Source organism: Macaca fascicularis, chromosome 8 (assembly GCF_037993035.2).
Source record: "Macaca fascicularis isolate 582-1 chromosome 8, T2T-MFA8v1.1".
Lineage (NCBI taxonomy): Eukaryota > Metazoa > Chordata > Mammalia > Primates > Cercopithecidae > Macaca > Macaca fascicularis.
Genome location: NC_088382.1, coordinates 8,637,974 through 8,658,726, shown reverse-complemented (window position 1 = coordinate 8,658,726; position 20,753 = coordinate 8,637,974). Strand labels below are relative to the sequence as shown.

At 51.6% G+C, this 20,753-nt stretch overlaps 2 protein-coding genes across 7 annotated transcripts in view; both read right to left on the bottom strand.

Moving 5' to 3' along the window:
- DEFB108B (defensin beta 108B) overlaps positions 1–20,753 on the bottom strand; it is an 875,574-nt gene that overhangs the window by 241,785 nt on the left and 613,036 nt on the right. The window lies entirely within an intron of this gene.
- Positions 1–20,753, bottom strand: part of LOC135964604 (ATP-dependent 6-phosphofructokinase, platelet type-like) — a 45,345-nt gene that overhangs the window by 6,198 nt on the left and 18,394 nt on the right. Inside the window, exons 2-5 of one of the 6 annotated variants that reach the window (XR_012416886.1) lie at positions 6,404–9,750; positions 2,356–2,519; positions 1,796–1,957; positions 2–63 (exon numbers count right to left, since the gene is read on the bottom strand). Coding sequence is in view for 3 of the 6 variants with exons in the window: in XM_065518756.1 (XP_065374828.1) it covers positions 1,796–1,957; positions 6,404–6,535 (294 nt within the window). In the remaining 3 variants the exon portion in view is untranslated. Of the gene's footprint in view, position 1; positions 64–1,795; positions 1,958–2,355; positions 2,520–6,403; positions 9,751–20,753 lie in introns of those variants that run through there. The other 5 variants (XR_010577107.1, XM_073999943.1, XR_012416887.1 and 2 more) reach the window with 5 other exon arrangements.

Genomic DNA, 20,753 nt, shown 5'->3' with positions numbered 1-20,753 from the left:
CCTGAGCACAAGGCCCCTATGGATGGTGGTCTTTATTTTCTCCGTCAGGTGCTCCACAGTGGACTGGAAAAGAGTATTTTGTTAATCAGACAATAAACTTATGCTAAGCACCCACTGTGTGCCAGGCCCTGCAGGGCGGGAAGTGCCAACCAAGTGTGGCGGTGAGTGTGGCCAAGGAGGTTGCAAGCTCTCACGGCTCAGGTCTCGGGGAGCCTCCCCCAGGCGGGGAGAGCACGTCTGCAGCGATGAATGCTGAGCACAGGGCACGGTGAGCAGCCCTCATGGCGGCCACTAGAAACGCCTTCCAGAATCAACAGGGTCCCTCTGAAGACGATAATTCCGTGATTGGCCTAGCGCTCATTCACGGCTCTATTGCCCCGTATTTATTTTCATGACAATGTTCTACTCGGCGCTCTCAGCGGAAAAGAGCAAAACCCCATCTCTACTAAAAAATACAAAAAACTAGCCGGGTGAGATGGCGGGCGCCTATAGTCCCAGCTACTCAGGAGGCTGAGGCAGAAGAATGGCGTGAACCCGGGAGGCAGAGCTTGCAGTGAGCTGAGATCCGGCCACTGCACTCCAGCCTGGGTGACAGAGCAAGACTTCGTCTCAAAAAGAAAAAAAAAAAAAAAAAAAAAAATATATATATATATATATATATATATATATATAAATTTTATAAAAGATTAAAAAAACAGTACACCTGTTTGGGGCAGCTCCATTATCATCTTATGGGACCCACTGCTGACAGAAACATCACAATGCAGTGAACGACTCCACAAGTAGTCACTTTGACACAGTGAAGAAATTCATGATTCACATGTCACATAATTAGTGACAACACCAAGGCCCTTTTTACTTGATCTATTTGGCTCAGAAACAAGTAACATCCTAACTTTTTAAAAGACAACGGTGCCGGGCACGATGGCTCACACCTATAATCCCAGCACTTTGGAAGGCCAAGGTGGGCAGATCACGAGGTCAGGAGTTCAAGACCAGCCTGACCAACATGGTGAAACCCCATCTCTATTAAAAATACAAAAATTAGGTGGGCGTGGTGGCATGCGCCTGTAATCCCAACTACTCGGGAGGCTGAGGCAGGAGAATGGCTTGAACCTGGGAGTCGGAGGTTGCAGTGAGCCAAGATCGCGCCACTGCACTCCAGCCTGGGTGACAGAGCAATATATAACATATTTATTTATATAACTAACTAAAGACAATTGTTCAGTTGCATTTTATCTGCCAAGGCCTGTCCTCCTGCATGGAGTTCAGCAACTGAACACTGCAGGGTCCAGGCCTGGATTCTGCTGTGCCGTCGAAGCAGGGGCAGACCCCGGGGTCGGCGACACCCTTCCCTAAAAGAGCCACAGATGCCAAGAAACCACGGCCGTGTCTGTGTCAGTTTAGAGGCAGATGCAGCATCAGAGGCCTCAAGACTTAAAAGAAGCTGCAGCCAGCTCCAGAGCCAGTTGCAGACGTGGGTGGTGACTGTCAGTGGAGGCACTCAAATCGTTTGTGACAGAAGGGAGAAAACATTACACAACAGACTACATCAAAAAAACAAGCTTGTGTTTCACACAAGAGACTAGGTGTCCTCAACCAGGCACGTCCGCCATCACCTGACACTCGGGAGAGGCACCTGGTCGATGCAAAGGGCATCAAGCGTGGCGTGTTCGGTAGCACCTCCATCTGCATGCCCCCTCGAAAAGCAAACCACCCTAGACACGATGATTTGCTCCGCAGCACCGAGAGGATCCCAAGGGGACGGTCCCCTGAGGCCAGCCCCGTCACATACCTGCAGATCCTCAATGTCGAAGGGCTCTTCGAAAATGTATGCGGCATCGGCTCCGGCCGCGATCCCCCCCATGTTGGCCAGGTAGCCACAGTAGCCGCCCATGGTCTTGATGAACACGCGCCACTTGGTTCCGCTGGCGGACTGCTTGATGCGGTCGCAGGTCTGGTCAGAGAAGAGATCAGTCACTCCAGCCCAGGGCCAGGGTGCACCCACCATCCCAGAGCTCCCCTACCAGTGAGTGCAGCAAGGCCCCACACCGCGCCTCAGCATGCGGTCCCAGCATCGCACAGGGGTGAAGGGTGTGCAGCAGCCGGGATGTGCCTCGGAGTGGATGTGAACATGCCCCCCCGCCCACCAGCCACCTGGAGGTGACCTCGATGACCTGTGGTGGGGACCTGGCCATCTGCCGCTCCCTTCTCCCAGGCCCCATAGGAGGAGACTGAAAAGACGACCCCACAAGCCAGCTCACTCCATGCTGCTCTTCGACTGTCCCTGCTGAAGCAGCTTTCACCAGACACGGACACCGTTAGGTGTGAGCTGAGAAGTTACGGGGCTGTCACCTGCCAGCTTTGTCCATGGGAACAGCTGTGCTCTTCTATTTTCTTCTGAAAAGCTCCCTGTGATTTTAGAGTTGTGGCCGTCTTCCATCCATCGGTGAATGTTACATTTATAGAAACTCTACTCCAAGGCAGATGATGGTTCTTACACCCAGGCGCCTGGGGGTCTTTCGGAATCATAGGCATGAGGTCCCAGAGTGAAATGTCTGCCATCCGCCCTCCACGAGGACCCAAGCTCAGCAGGGAGAAAAACAGCAGAGAAATGCATCTGCCGCCTTCCCACCCACACTTCAGTCCGGGCTACAGCGCCCTCTCCTGGCACTCTGCAAAGCCTCTGCCTGGGCCTCAGCTCCCACCCTGGCCCTCTCCAATCTGTTCACACAGACTGGAGACCCATCTATATAAAAAGCATAAATCTGATCCAGTTCTTGGTTCATTCAAAACCCTTTGCTCACTTCAAGTACACGTTAAGCCTTTCTCTGGAATCCCTGGCCCCGCCCACTTCTGACACCAGGTCCGGCTCTAGCTCCAGCCACCCCAGGTCCTCCTGGGGCCTCTGCATATGCTGGCCGCTATGTGCATCATATTCAGGCACAGTGGTGGGCGGGAGAGCAGCCCCCAAAGGAATCCCGGTCCTAATGCCTGGAACCTGGGAATGTTCCCTCATGCGGTGATAAAGGTGAATCCTGAGGACTACCCAGGTGGGCCCTAAGTGCCACCACCTGCATCGGCAGATGAGGGGTGCAGAGGCCCTGGAGTAGGATGCTGCACACCCACATGGGAGGAGGCGGTGCCAGGGAACAAGGCGTGCAAGGCCCGGGGCTCTGGACACCTGAATGGGCCACGAGGGACTCTCCTGGAGCACACACTCTGGCCTCAGCCCATGGCTCCCGCCCTCCAGAGCTGTGGGAGAGTGACGATTATTTTCCAGCCCCAGGTGTGTGGTCAGGGTCACAGCGGCCACAGGACACACACAGGCACCTTCCTCAGCTCTGACCCAGAGGGAAATGCCATTTCCTTAGGAAAACGTCACCTGGTTTCTAGGACCACAAAGTTCCCTCTGTCAGGGGCTCTCGGGGCACCCCATGTCCTCTCTTCATAGAAATCACCCCGGTGTCTCCCCCTGCAGTTACCTCGTGGTTATGTGACTTGCAGTCCTCACTAGGCTGCACATTCCATGAGGGCAGGAACCGTGGGCTGGGCTTACACCACTGCACCATCAGCAGGACCCAGCCGAGCCCCCCACAGAAGGCGCTCAAGGAATGCTTGTCTCTGAATGACACAAGCACAGTATTCCCCAGCCAGCCAGCCATCTGTCCGTCTATCCAGCCGTCCGTCCGTCCATTTGGGTCAAGGGCTGATCTTGCAGGATTCCCTAACCGGCCTCCGTGGGACTCAGCCAAGAGTAAAAGGATGAAGTGGGGGTGTGGGCTTGAGACTAGGAGCCACATGAGAGTCTGTTCACTAAAGTTTAACACCCACGGGAAATTTTCACTTGAGTACTTCGAATGAAATTTCAAAGCACACTTTGTTGAATAAACACAGGCTTGATTAAACCATTCCAACCTATACTTCGTTTCTCTGGAAGATTCTTTTCCTCCCAAAATAATTGGTTGATGTATTCAAAACTGAACACGGGCTCTAGTTAGAGGGCCACTTTGCATTGTGTAGAAGCCGAGATGGGGAGAGAAACAGGCAATGGGAAGAATTCCCGTCTTTGTGCTTAGGAAGGACAGAGGACAGAAACCCGTCAAGGGTCCAAAGAACCTGTAACTGCCTTCTTGAAGGGCCAGTGCAGAATTCTGAGGGTTTCACTCTTCCACCTGTACTGGGTCTCTCTCTCATTGTGATCTAAGACTTAAGATGCAGTAAGGCTTTCAGATTTGCCCTTTGTCTTAGAGTATCCCGGGCATGGGAAGGAAAATGTGGGTGGGGCATCAGGACCCCCAGAGGCACAAAGCCTCATGGGTTATTTTTCCAACTGAATCTCCCCCACAGCCCACCCTGAGGTGGGGAATTACTGTCACTCATTCAAAGAATGACAGCTGCTTAATGGCAAAAGAATTCTGCAGGCAAAGCAGCTCTCCCAAGAGGCTGATTTGTGCCCAAACGTGTCTGAGTTCTGGTCCCGCCAGGCTGCAGCTGTGGGTGTGTGGAACAGTGGAGCCCTGACAGCTGAGCCATGCCCCCAACCATGTGCTCCTCTGAGTGTAAATGCAGTGACAGCTGGGACGGAAGAGTCTGCCTTTGCTGGAGCTTAGATACAGCTTTCCTGAACTCTCTCCTCATTACCTAGATGGCATCTGAAGCCTGAATTAGCTTCTAAAAATAGCAAGTCACTCCGGCCGTGCCTCAGGCAATTAGTCAAAGTAGCACTGACAAGAAGGCGGCCAATCCCAAGCGTGGCCCTGCGTGGACAGCAGTTGTGAGTGGCACTCGTCAGGCAGAGCCTGTGACCTCAGCCATTCTTGCCACACAATGGGATGTGCCCAGCAGACACAACCCCCTGCAAGGGCGCACACACGATCCTGCTAGGAAATTCCCCAAGGAGTCCCATGGGAGCGAGAGCCCCAGACTACAGTTCAAACATCACCAGCACTTTGCTCCATGGGTGTTAAGAAATATCAATTGGTGGTGAAAGATAAGGTGGCGTTTGCTACAGTGTTAAGGTAGAAAAAAGCCACTGACTTCTCTGTGAGAACCACCTTGCTCTGTGAATCTGCAGGGAGGCCAGTTTTCCCATGACTGGTATCCTTCACAGCAGCCGAGCCTCTGCTGAAGTCGGTGGCCAGACGGGGCAGGGGTTGGGGCTCCCATCCCTGCTACAGCAAGGGACCTGCAGCAAAGCACAGCCGCTGGCTGGGGTAGTGCTGCGCTGCGTGCCGGGTGCGAGGGTGGAAGCATGTGTGGACATCTACAAGGTGCTAAAGGAGAGCGAAGCCAGCGATGGCTGGACCCTAATGGCATTCAGTGAACAGGGGTCAAGCACGGGGGCCCAAGAAAGTCCAGGGAATGAGCCAGGGCCAGCCTCTGCCAGGCCAGCACAGCACCAGGGAAGGCGACAGGGAGAAGCCCAGGAGAGAGCTGGCCCTCAACTCGAGTGGGAGGCACAGGAGGCTGCAGCTGACCTCACCACCCCTCCGCTCCCTTCCCTGCACTGGAACTCAGTTCTGAAGGAAGAACCCGGAACAGAACTGCTGTTTTCCAAGGTTCTGTGCCAAGCTGAACTAAGGAGTCTCCAACAGGGCTGGGAGTTTTCACCGCAAACTCCGGAGCTGGTTTTCACATGAACATCTAAGCTAAAGGCCAGCGGCTGCTCTCCAGGAGACACCCGGCGGCCAATCCACTGACATGACCCCACATGCCAAGGTGGCCACTGTCCTGTCTGCAGCCGAGTGAGGACCCTCTCTGCAGCAAAGGCCTGTGGAATCCCACAGGTCCTCATGTCCAGCTCATGACCATAGAGGTGGGTCAGCTTATCAGGGACTGGAGGGGCCACCATGCGGGTGTCAGCACCACGCCCATGACTGGCAGAATCCCCTCCTCCCAAAGCACATGTTGGTGAAACTGCCTGCCCAGGAGGGCATGATCTCGGCTCTCTAAAGAACCTCTCGTCTCACCAGGAAGGCTGTGGTTCCAGGCAGCGGCCCCCAGTGGGCACGCCTCTGTCCCAGAACTCGTACGTACCAGGCACTCAAACCCCTTCCTGCAGGCTCCCACAGCTGGCCCTGCAGCCTCGCTACTCAACGCAGGCGGGAGAGGCCGGCTCCAGAGAAATGGTGCTCAAAACTCCCCTAGTCTAGGTGGGATAGAAACACGACCCCAAGGACTGGATATATCATCTCGCTTTTAATCAATAAAGACAGGTTCTCCCTAAGGCAGAGAAGCTAAAAAATTTACCCTGTTCTGGCCAGTGTGACCGACATAAAGCCAAGCTAACAAAGGGTGGGGGTGGGGGGGAAGAGTAATAATAAATCTGGCTCATTCTTAGCACAGAAGAAACAAATTGCTAAAATAAAGAAAGCAATGGGAGGAAACCGGGTTCTCTTACCTGGACAATAGCAGTCAGGACAGTGTCGGTGTCCAGGCTTATTTCTGTGCCTGGGACATTGTTGTTAATCGTGGCCGGCACCACACACAGGGGGATGCAAAGCTCCCGGTGGTGGCCTCGCGCCTCAGCCATGTCGCACGTGCTCTTGTAAGCCTGAAGCAGCAGGGCCAAGCGGTTAGCGGGGGTGCTGGGTGCTCACCTGCCAGCCCCAGGGCCTCCACTGAGGTCCAGGAAGGGACAGCAGGGACCTGAGTCATCAGGGGAAGCTGGTTCATGTGGGTCAGGGGACCAAGGGGAGCTCTGGAGGCCATGTGGGAGCAGGACAGGCCTTAGCAACACAGGGGACTGCCTGGGCACAGCCCAGGTCCTCATGAAAGGGGAGGCCTGCAGGCAGCACAGCAGGGCGGGTGTGAGGCCGGCAACAGAGCAGCTTGCAGGCAGCGGCAAGTTAGTCACGAGCGGGACAGCTCAGCTCTCGGCATCTCATCGTGGGTAAGGGAGGTAAGGGAGGCCAGGGCGGTCAGGACGTTTGAAGGCAAAGCCAGTCCTGTAGCTTTCTGTAGGCAGTCCACGATCAGTGGGATGGGGCACACAGCTGTAAGGACCACACTAAGTGACCGCCTTCATCGTGCAGAGGCAGCCTCCACGCGCAGGCAGGGAAGGAGGCGGGCAGCTGGATTACCGGTGGGCCACACTCAGCCCCACGCCACATCTCTGCTCTCCGGCGGGAAGTCACACGCAAAGCCACACAGGCGAGCAAGAACCTGAGTTGCTGCTCTGAGGTTCCACTGGGAAATGGGCTCTGTTGTCAGAAAGGGGAGCGGTTCTTGAGCCCGTGTACACCGGGCTTTTTCAGGCTCCACCTCAGGGTGTTAACCAAGGTAACAGCAGGACAGGTCCGCACGCCCACTGTTCCCAGCTCCAAGCGGCCCCACACAGAAGGTGTTTTTGTCATCCACTTGGTGGCAAAATCAACTATTTATGGCTTGGACGTGTCCCTCTTACTGTGAATATCCCCACATCTGCTGCAGAAATGCTACTGTTGGGATGCAAGGCGGGGCCCACATCTCCCCAGGAGAGTTGGACAGTGAGAGAGCCAGGCTCTGCAGCCCTGGTGCAACCCAAAGCATCCCAAGGCCAGGAGCCCGTGTGGGCCAAGGGCTTCGGACAGTGGGTGCAGATGCGTGGCAGGTGAGTTCACAGCATGGTGGGTAGCAGGGTAAGATGGGTGGGTCAGTGCTGGGTGACCACAAGGTGAGCTGTGAGCAGGGGCCCCCGTGCCCCATGGCACGTCCTCCACGTCCACCCAGACCCAGCACATGCCCAGCTCTTGGGCTGCTCTGTACAGGCTCTGCCTTGCAGGCTCTGGCCATGGCAGTTTTTGCAGGACTTCAATCCAAATGCCAGCCTGCTTCCAAGCCAGAAACACTCATCTGGGGATATTGGCTGGCCTGGTGCCCAGGATGTGGCCCTGTCAGCACCACCACGTGGGGAGCTCCTTATGCTCTTCAGACAGGTGATGTCACTCCTTTACTGTGGAATACTCTAGCCCAGGACTAACCAAGACTGGCCGCGGGGAGCTGGCTGCTTCTCCAAGAAGCTCTCGCTGGAAGCCAGAGGGTGTGGGTGACCTGGGGCCAGGAGGGGCCTGAGGCACACAAGAGGGCAGGTGGGGGTGTCTCGGCTCCGTAACTCCGCCTTGAAATCTGTGGGAATGGCCACATTGCTGCAAATCCTCTCTCCCCTCTTCCCTGTTGCTCCTCTTTTCCTTCCTTCAGTCTCCAAAAAAGGGGAGGGAAGACTTCAAGATGGGGAGAGACCCTGCCCAGAAAAGCATAAAGCTCTCAAGACCAAACACAGCCGGGCCCCTGGGTCCTTAGTAGGGCCACTATGACAAGGAATTACTCACAAGGCTGTAGTCACCGCCACCTTCGCGAAACGTGACAGCAGCGTGGCACGCACCTACTGTTTCTGATGTGACCTGATCAAGCTTCCAGGACAGAGTAATGCACCAGCCAGCACTAAGGAGTGAAAGGAGTCAAACCGAAACTCCCTGCAGCCATATCCTGAGAATGTGTAACACCTGCTCTGAGGTATTTCATTCATTCTGTTTTGCCAGAAAGACCCACTCACCAGCGCCGCATAGATTCTGAGGGGCTGTGGCGTCCGCTAAGCATCAATGCTGGCAAGAAGGAAATCACAAGTGACGATGACGACTTCACCACATCAGATCCGCCCAGGGCTTCTGAACCACAACAGGGCCACATCCTGAGCCAGACTCCTGCTATGGAGCCCGCCCTGTGCTTGGAGGAACTTTTCGCAGCGTCCCTTGTCCGCAGTCCCAGGTGCTGGGAGCATCCCTTCTCCCAGTTCTAACCAGAAACCTCCCTGGATGGCGCAAACATTCCCTGGGGCACAATCACCCCAATGAGAATCACCAAATTTACTGAACAACTGGAGCCATCCACAGACCTCAAACATAAATGCTGCCCAGGGCCGGGCCATGAGTCACGGGTCACAGAGGGTGTTGGCCAGACAGGAAAGAGACGCTCACTCCCACACATCCTCAGGCTCCGACGGCTTCAGGACAGTGGCTGGAGGGACCCGGAGCCATCCACATCAAGTCGCCTCACGCCCTCATTTCCTGAGTTCGCCACCAGCTCCTGTGTTCTACAGCCAGGCGAGCCCAGTTCAGACCCAAATCCAAACCTTCTCAGGATTCACCCTGTTTGGCCATCAGTAAACAGGGCTCTGGAGAAAACAGCTGCCATGTTCACATCTCGACCCCTCTCCCTTCAGGGGTCCACAGACGGATCCTCAGCGGCTTTCTCGTCCCTGCCCCGGCTCCCGAGCAGCTGCAGCATTCGCCAGGGTGACCTCGATCAGCCGGCGTCACTCACCCATCATGAGGCTAGAACCACGGCACTCCCAAGACAGCCTCATTCCTCGGAGCTCGGGATCAGAAGGGCAATGAGGACACACACAAACACTTACCAAGGTGGCTGTGCCTGGCCAACGGGAGGCTCAACTAACTACACACTCCAGTTCTTTCTCTATTGTAATCCGTTAACTTAAGGCCCAGCACGGTGGCTCATCCCTATAACCCCTGTGGCTTTGAGAGGCCAAGACGGGGGGACTGCTTGAGCCCAGAAGTTTGAGACCAGCCTGGGCAACACAGGGAGACCTCATCTCTGTAGAAATACAAAAAATTAGCCACGCACGGTGGCAAGAACGTGTAGTCCCAGCTACTCAGGAAGCTGAGGTGGGAGGATCGCCTAAGCCTGCGAGGTCGAGGCTGCAGTCAATCGTGATTGCACCACTGCACTCCAGCCCGGGAAACAGAGGCCCTGTCAAGAAAAAAAAAAAAGAAAAAAGAAAATGAAATTGTTTAACCTAGCTTTGAGAAACTGGAATGAATGAAAAATTGAATTTAAAACAATCGCATAATAAATCACACAGTCCCTCCAAGGGAAGTCAAAGCGGGTGGAACTGATCATTTGCGGGGTGTTTGGCTCACGTATTTTGGTTTTCAAATTTTGACCCTACACGTTTGTTACATATTTACAATCTGAAAAAAAAAAAGTTATTTATAGCGGAGGACCCTGGAATTAAAGAGAGATTTTCTTCATGCCTGAAAGTGTACATCACACACCACAAGGATCTATGCTTTGTGTGGAAACTTGAAAATAAAAAAGTCACAGGGTGATCAACACCAGCTTTGTCCCACATCTTCAGATGCTCATCTAACTGCAGTGACTGCTCTCAAATTCTCCACCCATTCCCTCTGGGTACGTTCCAATTAGGTAACAATTAGGGAAAAAAGAAGCTTCAATCCCTCCCATTGCACACCCACACCCAACTTTCACAGACCCAAAAATCCAGCTGAAGCAGGTGAAAGAGCAGTGAAAGCCATGCTGGAATCCTCTCTGTGAAACACACTCATGTTCACATTCCCAGCACGAAGGTAAGCCCAGAGCCAGGCCAGCCCTGCAGCAGCAAAGCCGTGACGCCCATCACCAGCAGAGCAGAGCAGAAGCAACATCTAGGTCAGAGATTACTGACTGCCAAAAATAAGGTGAACGTTGCCCGCAAAGCCAGTGAACACGGGAAAACCTGGACAGGTTTCCTTCACAAAGGAAGTGAAGAAAGTTTAAGACGCTCAGAAAAGCAAGAAACGACTGCTAAGCATTACTTACCATATGAGCTGTATGTTAAAAGCTTGTTTTTTTATTTACCAGTGCTAGAAATAAGTTTCATGCCAAGGGTTTACAAAAAACAAAAACAAAATAGAAAACTTTGAAAAATATTCGTGAGAACTAAGTCGCACAAGAAAAATTAAAACTTGAGAATTAGTGAAAAATTTTAGACATCAAATTTTTAAAAAATGAAATACTTCCTGCATTAGGTACGGATCTTCAGACTCCCACGTGAATCACCAAGTGTGACACACAAACGTGGGGTAGGCGTGTATTTCTTGTAGCCGGAAATGGCGGCACGTGCCTGCGGTCCCAGGTACTCGAGAGGCTGAGGTGGGAGGATCACCTGAGCCCAGGAGGTCGAGGCTGCAGTGAGCCGAGATCACACCACTGCACTCAAGCCTGGGTGACAGAGTAAGACCTTGTCTCACAAAGAAAAGTAAAACAAAGAAAACAAAGCAAAACAAAACAAAAAACAGAAGAATATATTTCTATGTTTTATTATTGTCCTTTGGCAAAAAAATTAGCCCCAATATTGCCTTAGATGTAATTTAACATCCCAACTTTACAAAGGGGAAAATGAGGTCAACAGCCAAGACCAAAGAGAAAACAAATGCAATGGTGCGTTCAGGACAATGACTACAATTACAAAATATTCAGTTCAATTTCTACCCTCAGCATCAAGGCAGGGGTTCATCATAATGGGTATTGGAGGCTCAAAGAAAATTTAGGCTCAGCATTAATAATAATTTTTAAAAAGCAGATTTTAATGCTGGTGCAATCACAGGAGACTGCAGCCCAGCCCTCCTCAGCGCTGTAGGTACTCACGGGCACTCCCGGGGTCTTGGCCACGCTACGTCCCCGCCGGTGGCCACACAGAAGAAGAGGCGATAAAACTTTTTGGGAGTGAGATCAAAAATGTTCAGAGTCTAAAATCCTACTTTTCGTGGGGGGGGGGGGGGGGAGGGCGGCGAAATAACGAGAAGCTCTCATTCAGGATATTTGTAAAAGGCTGTTTCTAGCGCTCGGTAGATAAAAAGGGCGGGGGCCCACAGGTTAGAGTCAGCCAGCGCCACCTGGCGGGGCGCACACGGACTTACGTCGGTTATAGTGTTCAGGTCTGTGTCTGCCCCGATGCTGAAATCGGAACCCGGCACGTTGTTGGACACAGTAGCGGGAACCATGATCATGGGCACACAGAACTCCTCGTGCTTCTCCCGGGCGGCTGACAGCTCCAGGAGTCCCATCTAAATTGATCCAGTATCTGCACGCTGGCTGCTCAGAGGCCGTGGTGTGGAACGGCCAGGACATCGCTTAGTCATACGGGGCACAAGCACCTCACTTGCCACTCCTATCTATTTCATCAAACCCTATTTTCTCCTGAATATTGACCATAGCAAAGTCGTTAGCCTTCGAGATACATTTGAAACATCAACTTGCTTTGTTCAAGAGGTTTAAGACACACGTAAGTCTTTCTTGCCATGCTCAACACACGCTGCCGGCCATTTCTGAAGTCAATGTTTCTGGAACCAAAGCCTCGGCCTACCCCGTGAACATTCACGCTGAGCACACTGTCGCGTATCTGCTTGGCCAGCCAGCAGGGGGCAGAAGAGAGCTGCAGGGGCAGGAGAGAACCGCAGTGGGGTCCCTGCAAAGGCGCCTCACTCCCTCAATCAAGGACGGTGCCTCTTGCCAATCCAGCGGCTTCCTCCAAGGGGAAGCCGACTCTTCAGGTGCCACTGCACTGACTTCAGACGGCTCAGCCAATGGGGCAACAGATTCAACAGAGTTCCATATTGTTAAAGGAAAACTTCTGTTACCAGACAACCTTAATATCAGATTCAACTTAAAATAATCAACAAGATTGTTTCCAAACCAACATGCTACTAGTGCCTTATCTTTCAATGCTGCTTAAACACGGAGAAGTATGAGGAAAAAATAGCATGGCACTTACTTCTGAAAAAATAACACCTCTTCCAGGTTCATTTTACCCATATCACAAAGACTTAGAACTGTGGATTCCCTACAGGAACGTGGAGTGGGGGTGGATCCCCACGCTGACCCAGCCTCCCCCCAGTCAGTCAACCCCCCACCTCAGGGTTCACACCTCTCCAGGCCCTGTCACCTCAACAAGGAAAGGTGGCCTCTCTGAGCTCTCTTCGCAGGGAGCACCCGAACGGGAGCGAGAGAGAGACAGACACAGCCACAACTACTTGAAAATCCTGAAACGCAATACATATTTAAGGACTTCGTTATTAGTTTTTTTAAAACTGTAAGAACAAAGTGAGAGAACAAAGTGAGCCTGGTTTTAACCTCTCTGCCATAATAACACCGTGTACATCTGTCTTTTACTGTTTGTTCCTTCTCCAGCAGCTGCTGCCTGGCTGGCCGACTGCAGGAGAAGAGCCTCTGGTACTCGCGGGAGGCCCTCGGTAAAAGCGTGAGCACCACGATCACGTCTCAGGACACCGCACACGTTAGGGTCGCCCACAGACCGCCGTTCCCAATGCCTAGAAGGCACTGAACGGGCCTCCTGCTCTTTGTAAATGTCAACTCTCCTAAACTATGTTGTGTTGAAAACTTTTAACTGCAGTCCACACATACTTCTTTGTTTCCATCTTGTTTTAATCCTAGAGGCATATTATTGTAGAAAATCAAGTTTACAAGGTTGAAGAGTTTTCTGAAAGTCGACTTCTAATCCTGTAAGGAAAAAAAAAAAAAAAATGGGCCAGATGTGGTGCTCACGCCTGTAATCCTAGCAGTTTGGGAGGCCGAGGCGGGCAGATCGCTTGAGCCCAGGAGCTCAAGACCAGACTGGAAAACATGGCAAAACCCAGTCTCTACTAAAAATACAAAAAAAAAAAAAAAAAATTAGCTGGTCATGGTGACATGTGTCTATTCCCAGCTACTCAGGAAGCTGAGGTGGGAGGATCACCTGAGCCCAGGAGGTGAAGGCTGCAGTCAGCCAAGATTTGCGTCACTGCACTCCAGCTTGGGCGACAGAGTGAGACCCCGTCTCAAAAAAACAAAAAGCAAAAACAACTGTATAAATCTTTACTGAAGGGAGCTGGCCGGGCACAGTGGCTCACGCCTGTAATCCCAGCACTTTGGGAGGTCGGGGTGGACAGATCACCTGAGGTCAGGAGTTTGAGACCAGCCTGGCCAATATGGCAAAACCCCATCTCTAATAAAAATACAAGAATTAGCCGGGCATGGTGGCAGGTCCCTGTAATCCCAGCTACTCAGGCGGCTGAGACAGGAGAATCACTTCAACCTGGGAAGCAGAAGTTGCAGTGGGCTGAGATTGTGCCACTGCACTCCAGTCTGGGCAACAAGAGCAAGAGTCCACTGCAAAAAAAATAAAATTAAAAATAAAAATAAAAATAAAAGGGAGCTAATGCTTTTCATTTAAGGGAAGGGAGAAGAACATTCAGTATTTATACATCTCACGCACACATCTGCAGTGATGCCCTGAAGTATTCAAGATACACATTCCTACAAACATAGCTCAAAACTACTCACCAAGTTACATGCTAACAGCACATGCACTGCAAGAATGCTACATTATATTTTTAAAGCATTTATGTCCAATGTTTTAGCATACTGGCGGTTTTGCCTTCAGGTGCTGTATGCCTAAATTGTTACATGTTTAGTCATTCATTTTAGAATTTATGACTTGCTTTAGACAAAAGAAATATATTTAAACGTAAGCTACTAAATTAATGACTTAGGGGAAAAATTACTAAATTAACTTGGAAGTTAAACTTTGCAAACTGAATTTGTTGGACCTCATGTAAGCTAGATGATCAGTTTTTTAAATTGTTGTGTGTTTCCCTCGAGGATGGAAGTCTCCTCTTTTCTCTCATCCACTGTGCACACCACTGCAGCCTGTGCCTCTTGTCCACCGTGCCACAGTGCGGCCTGCAGTTTACCCTGTACCACGCCTTCCACACCTTAGTGACTTTCAGGTAAGTAGAACCAAGAAGGAAATGAAAAGCAGATATATGACCTCCACCCCCACATCCAGGATGCAAATGTTAAACATTCATCAAAGTAAAACCAAAAAGCCATGTTAGCTCACGATTGTAACTGGTAGAGTTATGTGCATGGCAATTTTAAAAGTCTAGTTATGTAAAAACCTAATTGAAAGTCTCAAGAAATACAAAGTTTATACAAAAAGACATCGGCAGGCATTGACAGTGAGGAGAGGGCTTCACTCTGCATCCAGCCTGTCCTGGAAGCCACGGCCAAATGCCAGGTTGTATAGATCCGAAAAGCAGAAAAAAACAAGTGTTGAAATGTGTACAGTCTCAGCAATGTACAAATTCAATGTAAGATGCTCAGAAACCTTGAATTTCCAATCAGAAAACAGGAACATGAGCAAGTTCCCCAGCAGTGCCCACCTTCTGCTTACGGCACGTATAACAGGAACGCTGGCCACCTTGGAGGGACAGAGGCTTCCTGGTCACATTTGCTCTGGCAGTCGCACAGCTGGCCCCGCCACAAACACCTGGCTAATACTGAAAAACCACCCGCTCCCTGGGCTTTGCTCACTCTAGCCGGGAGAGCGTGTTTACAGAGTACATTATCGACTGAGTCCTCGTTCAATCCGTCAAACTTGTTGAAGGCAGGGCAACCCCATTCCTGGCCCAATTAAGTGAACTGAGCAGAGCAAATGCCCCCAGTTGGACGGCACTCAGTCACGACAGCAGCGGCCACTGTTCACAGGGTGCTGGCTTTGTGCCGGGAACAGTTCCAAGCGTCTTCTTTCTGTCCGAAGAATGTGCACTGCAACGCTGTGGGGCCATTTGCAACGTCCACCAGAGTTCTGAGGCAGCCAAGTCTAGGCTGTCTGTGGGCCTCGCTGCATGGCAGTCCACGTCCCCTGCAGACAAGACTTCATTGCAGGGACCACGGGTTCCAGGGCTGCCTTGAGGCACATGCTCCCTTCACCACCTCTTCCTGGCCCCTGACAGCAACCCTCACCACCACTGCTGCCAACACTTTATTTTCTCATGGCTCCTGAGGGGCCTATTCTTTCTGCCCTTCCCTGCTCCCTGCGTCCGGCTTAGAGGATGCCCACATCAACATCAACGCTCACGTAATCACCACCCCTTCCATGAGGCTTGATGCCTAGGAGTCTCAATGTCAGAAAGTCAGATTCCTGTGCTTGTTGGAGAATTTCTTCTCATTATGGAAGTGAAGGAGATAAAATTCTAGGTGCCTGCAATAACCTAATTTCCATAGCTAAGCAACTTCAGTAGTAGCACAAAACAACAAAACTTTTTTTTTTTAAACTTTTTTTATACAAGTAAAAACAATTTAATTTTTACATCCACGTTCTCATCAGCTCCCACCTGGTGAGCAGGCAAATAGTAATTTTCAAAGAATCAAATTGTTCCATAATTTTAACACTTAGCATTATCACTATTATTAAGCAAGAATTATCCCAAAAATACACGATGATCTTGTTCTCACATTCAAAAATCGGTTGTCACACAGTGAAACAGCTCTTAATGCAAAGGAATGTTTCTTTTCAGGTTTCTGTTCTGGGGAAAAAAACATCTGGCAAAGAGATAAACATTAATTATGTAACTATCCAAAATGCCTCCGAGAAAAATAATGTCATCCAATTAGTTCTTTAAAGTGTTACAAATGCAGCTGAGTTTTAACAGTAATTTGTCCATAATTATCAAAAGAATCTTCAGAAATCTTGATACTGAATGGATAACCATAAATGGATATAAAACGCAAAGGCAAAGCGGAAGAGTTAACATTTGGGGTAGATTTTGGCCCCTATTTTTAACATACACATAGTTATTTACCTAGCTGAACTATATCCCTCTCCTCCCTCCTAGGCTCTTCAAGCTGATTTTGAAGCATAGACTGGCTTTTGGTACATGAAGCCAGCTTTAAAAGATGTCAGGATTGGGCCGGGCACGGTGGCTCAAGCCTGTAATCCCAGTATTTTAGGAGGCCAAGGTGGGCCGATCACTTGAGGTAAGGAGTTTGAGACCAGCCTGGCCAATATGGCAAAACCCTGCCTATATTAAAAATTTTTGTAATTAGCCAAGCGTGGTGGCACACACCTATAATCCCAGCTACTCGGGAAGCTGAGGCAGGGAGAACTGCTTGAACCCAGGAGGCGGAGGTTGCAGTGAGCCAAGATCGCACCACTGCACTCCAGCCTGGGCGACAAAGTGAGACTCTCTCAAACAAGCACTTAGCCCTCAGAAGAAGCTTGAGCATCCCGTGCCCCAACCCACCCAAGGAATCACATGGCAATGGTTATCATCTGATTTTGACACAATAAAGTTCTATTCTCCTCTCTAAACACAATGGTAAACACTTGCCATCAGCCCACAGAAACTCCCAGGACCCAGTAACACCGGACGAGCAAGATTAATGGGCCACGTATGCAGGGTTCAGCCGCAGAAAGTGATGGCACCGAGAATGTGTGTGCGCTCAAACCAGATTCCTCGCTTTCAGGGTGGAGGGTCTCCCCGGGAAGATCATCCAGCGGGATGGTTTCCACTTCCACCGTGAGGAGGAAACGGGGGTTTCCTGAGGACACTGACAGGACTTGGGACTACTGCCCCTTTGTCCTCTGTTCTGTTACGGGATGAGGGTGGGCTGAAGGCAGGTTCTCCCTACATCTTCTGGGCAGGAGAGATGGAGCTGACAAGTGGACGACGGCTTTTCCAAAACATTCCCATGTTCATAACCTGTTATCGACCAGCTTTCCCTGGAGATCAGTGAAGCAGCATCATTGATTCTCTTCCATTAGGGACAACCCGGTGGCACGGGAGGCCGGAGACGGCATCCGCGCTGGGTCAGCCTCTGCGCGGCTCTGAGTCAGTCACTTGTGCCTGGGCCTCAGCATGCTCATCTGTCAAATGGGCGGCCCCACAGACCAGTGACTTTCAAGCAGAGGTCCAAGGAGGTTGCCCAAGGACATGGAGGGGGAAGGGGGAAGAAGAAAACTGTCCAGGGAATGGGGGGGGGGAAGGGGAGGGCTGTCCAGGGAAAGGGAGGGAGAGGAAGAGGAGTGTGGAGGGAGGAGCAGATGGGGGGTTCTCTGAGGAGGAGGACCAAGTTTCTGAGGTGTCTTGGAGTCAGAGGTGGCAGTGGCTTGGGCTCTAGGCCCTCTGTTGCATAGTTTTAGGCTTTAGCTATATTTGTGAACCCTTTAAAAGATTTAATTTGAAGAAAACCGGAGTTGGGGATACCTTGCTTCTAAAACACAATTTCTCAAGCCTAAGACTAAGTGCTAGGCATTGCTCATTCTGTTACCGTCATTTCCTCCTATTTAAAATCAGCCGCACACCGCCAATTCTCCCTTCAGTGTAAACACCACCTTTTCTGAGGATCTCAAACAGCAGAGCGAGCAGCCCGTGATCCCGGCTGTGTGCACGAGGAGCGAAGAGCAGAAGTGCGGTGAGGGCTGTGGACGACACGAGAGGCCGAGGCCCAGCACCTCCCTGCACCGCTGTGCTTTGCCAGGCCTAAAGGACACCATCACCTCTGGGGTGAACAAGCAGCACAAGCTATCAACACTTATTCCAAAGGAACAGGAAGAAAATTCAAACGAAGTTAACACAGTTATCCCAAACACAACCCTGCAACAGCCCAGAAACAGGAGGGCCAGTGAGCCTGAGACGGGCGGTTCCCACAGTGGGACAGCGACATTGGCATTAGGGCTTTTTGGCAAAAATAGACAAAAAAGATAACATGGGCCACCCATTATTTCCTGCCAGTGGAAAGACACCCACAGGCCCCCAGATGCCAACGGCTCCCTGGAAACGAACCCACGCGGTGCCTCGGGTCTTCACACGAGCAGGCATGTGGTGTCCTCAGCACCCCCAACCGGGACACACACACCACACTTGGCTCCCACACCTGAGGGTCCAGGGGAATGGCAGGAAGTCCCTGCAGGACAGGGCATCCTGTGAGGTCAGTGCGGGGCTACGCACCTCAGAGGGGCCCCCGGGCAGGTGCTGTCTCCCCAAAGGATGAGCCAGTCCTGACCACACCCAGATCGCAGTGGCCTCCAAGCCGAGTGCCAACATCTCACGTCCAAAGGGATGCACAGGTGCCTGCTGCGCGTGGAGCCCAAGCCCCTCGCAGAGCTCAGGACGAACCCAGTGTCCAGGTCCGGGGCCGTCACCAGCCAGGAGAGGCGTCTGGGGCACTTCCCAGCAATGGCCGTGGGAAGTAACAACTCAGGCCCATCAGGGGTTTCCTCATTATGCAGGTTTTAGAAGTGAACACAGAGGTTCAGGTCTAGTGGCACAAACATCGACGGATCCCATGGAAATGCGGGCGTGGCCCCTACATCCCACCAGCCTGCATGGCTCCTCCTTTCTACTCCCATCACACACGTCCCCACCCAGCCAAGCCCCTTCTCCTTTTCCCCACTGGATTCATCAAATCAAATCTCACTGTCCTTGGCAAATGTACCATTAGTTTGTTTACTTCCCAGAACAAAAGCACACTTCCACTTAACACGACACCCCAGCTATGATAGAAGAGCCTTAATTCAGACATGACATGGAGGAACAGAGGGAGGAGTGGTCCAGGGCTGTCCTGGAATCAGCAGCTCTTTTCTGGGGAAAGCCTCCATCCCACCCGAGCCTGACACTCGTGCCACACTGTCCCCACGGTATCTGAAAGCTCCATGAAGACAGGGTCACTCTGACCCCTTCACACCCACAATGCCAAAGAGGAGCAGGAGTTCAGGAGAAGTCTCCTGCTAGTGGTGAAGACAGGAATAACTCCTTGTGGTGTCCAGAATGTCAGAAGAAAACAAGGCACCATGTAGATGCCTTCCAGGTGAATTTTGGAATGATTCTACCGAATGCCAGTCATCCTTTTTCAGAACAAAACCAATACCGGAAAACATGTGTCGCCAGCAGAGAGATGGTCCTTTAGACGGCTTACAAAAACACCTACGTTACGCTGAATTTATCTCAAGCCACCCTCTCTGCGCTAATGTAAAAAGTCTCCTTTATTAACCAGTAGCCTTTCTCATCTGGTGCTTTTTAACAAGCTAAAGGGTCCTGTAATACTCAGGCATTGTCTAAAACGTCAAATGGAAGCCTAGAATCCTCTTCTGTGCAGCTTCACTGCAAAGTATTTTGACATGAGCCAAATCGTGCTATTTCTACACCTTCATAGGAAACTCAATGCTTCATCAAGGAGACACAGCATGATTTCTGCTAGGCACAGAAACTGGTGGGGTGGGAATGGGGCTGAGGGAACATTACATAGAAAGCCCCAATAATCACCTGCATGAGAGCCACACTGGCCAGCAAGCCCCGGTCGGCTTGGTCTCTACAGTCACTGGCGTGAGGCCCGGAGGGCAGACACCTGGCACTGCTGCCCACCCCAAGGTCGTGGCCTCTGCCCCTTCTCTGCTGCCCATCAGTTCCAAACTTCTGGCAATACCGCCTGCTGCCCCCACTGCCTGATCGACTCTTTGTGAAAAGCAAATGTTGCCAGGATAGCTTATGAGTGCATCTGCCAGGAAAGCAGCTCCGATTGATGTTGAAACCCCGTTCTCGCACCCCTGGCAGCTCCCCTGCCCGCGATGTGTACATGCTTGCAGCTCTGACCTCGCTCAGTGTCCACACAGGTTCTGTCCCCTGGAGAGCCGAATGCAGACTCAATGTTGAGTCAGAAATACACAAAGAGGGTGACGGTTACGAACTGCCCGCCTGTCCCTCAAAACACAGGTTGAAATCCTCACCCTCAATGTGGTGCTGTCAGGTCTTTGGGAGGTGATGATGTCCCGAGGCTGGAGCCCCGTGAATGGGGTTTGTGCCTCAGAAAGGAGCCCAGCAAATCCGTTGCCCTCCCACTGTGTCAGGGCCAGAGAGAAGGCGTGCGCAAACCAAGAAGGGGCCCACACCAGAACCCCCCCATGCGGCACCCTGATCCCGCCTTCCAGCCTCTAGAACTGGGAGAAACAAATTCCTGTTGTTCATAAGCCACTCAGTCAATGGTGTTTCATTACAGCAGCCTGAGCTGCCTGAGCTGACAATGCTCACCGTCCTACAGAGATGGCTACTCCCCTCTCCCAGAAAGAGGGCTTTAATTAAAATCCCTGTCTCTCCTCACCGCCACCACAGATCTCATTCCCCCACCCCGTAAGC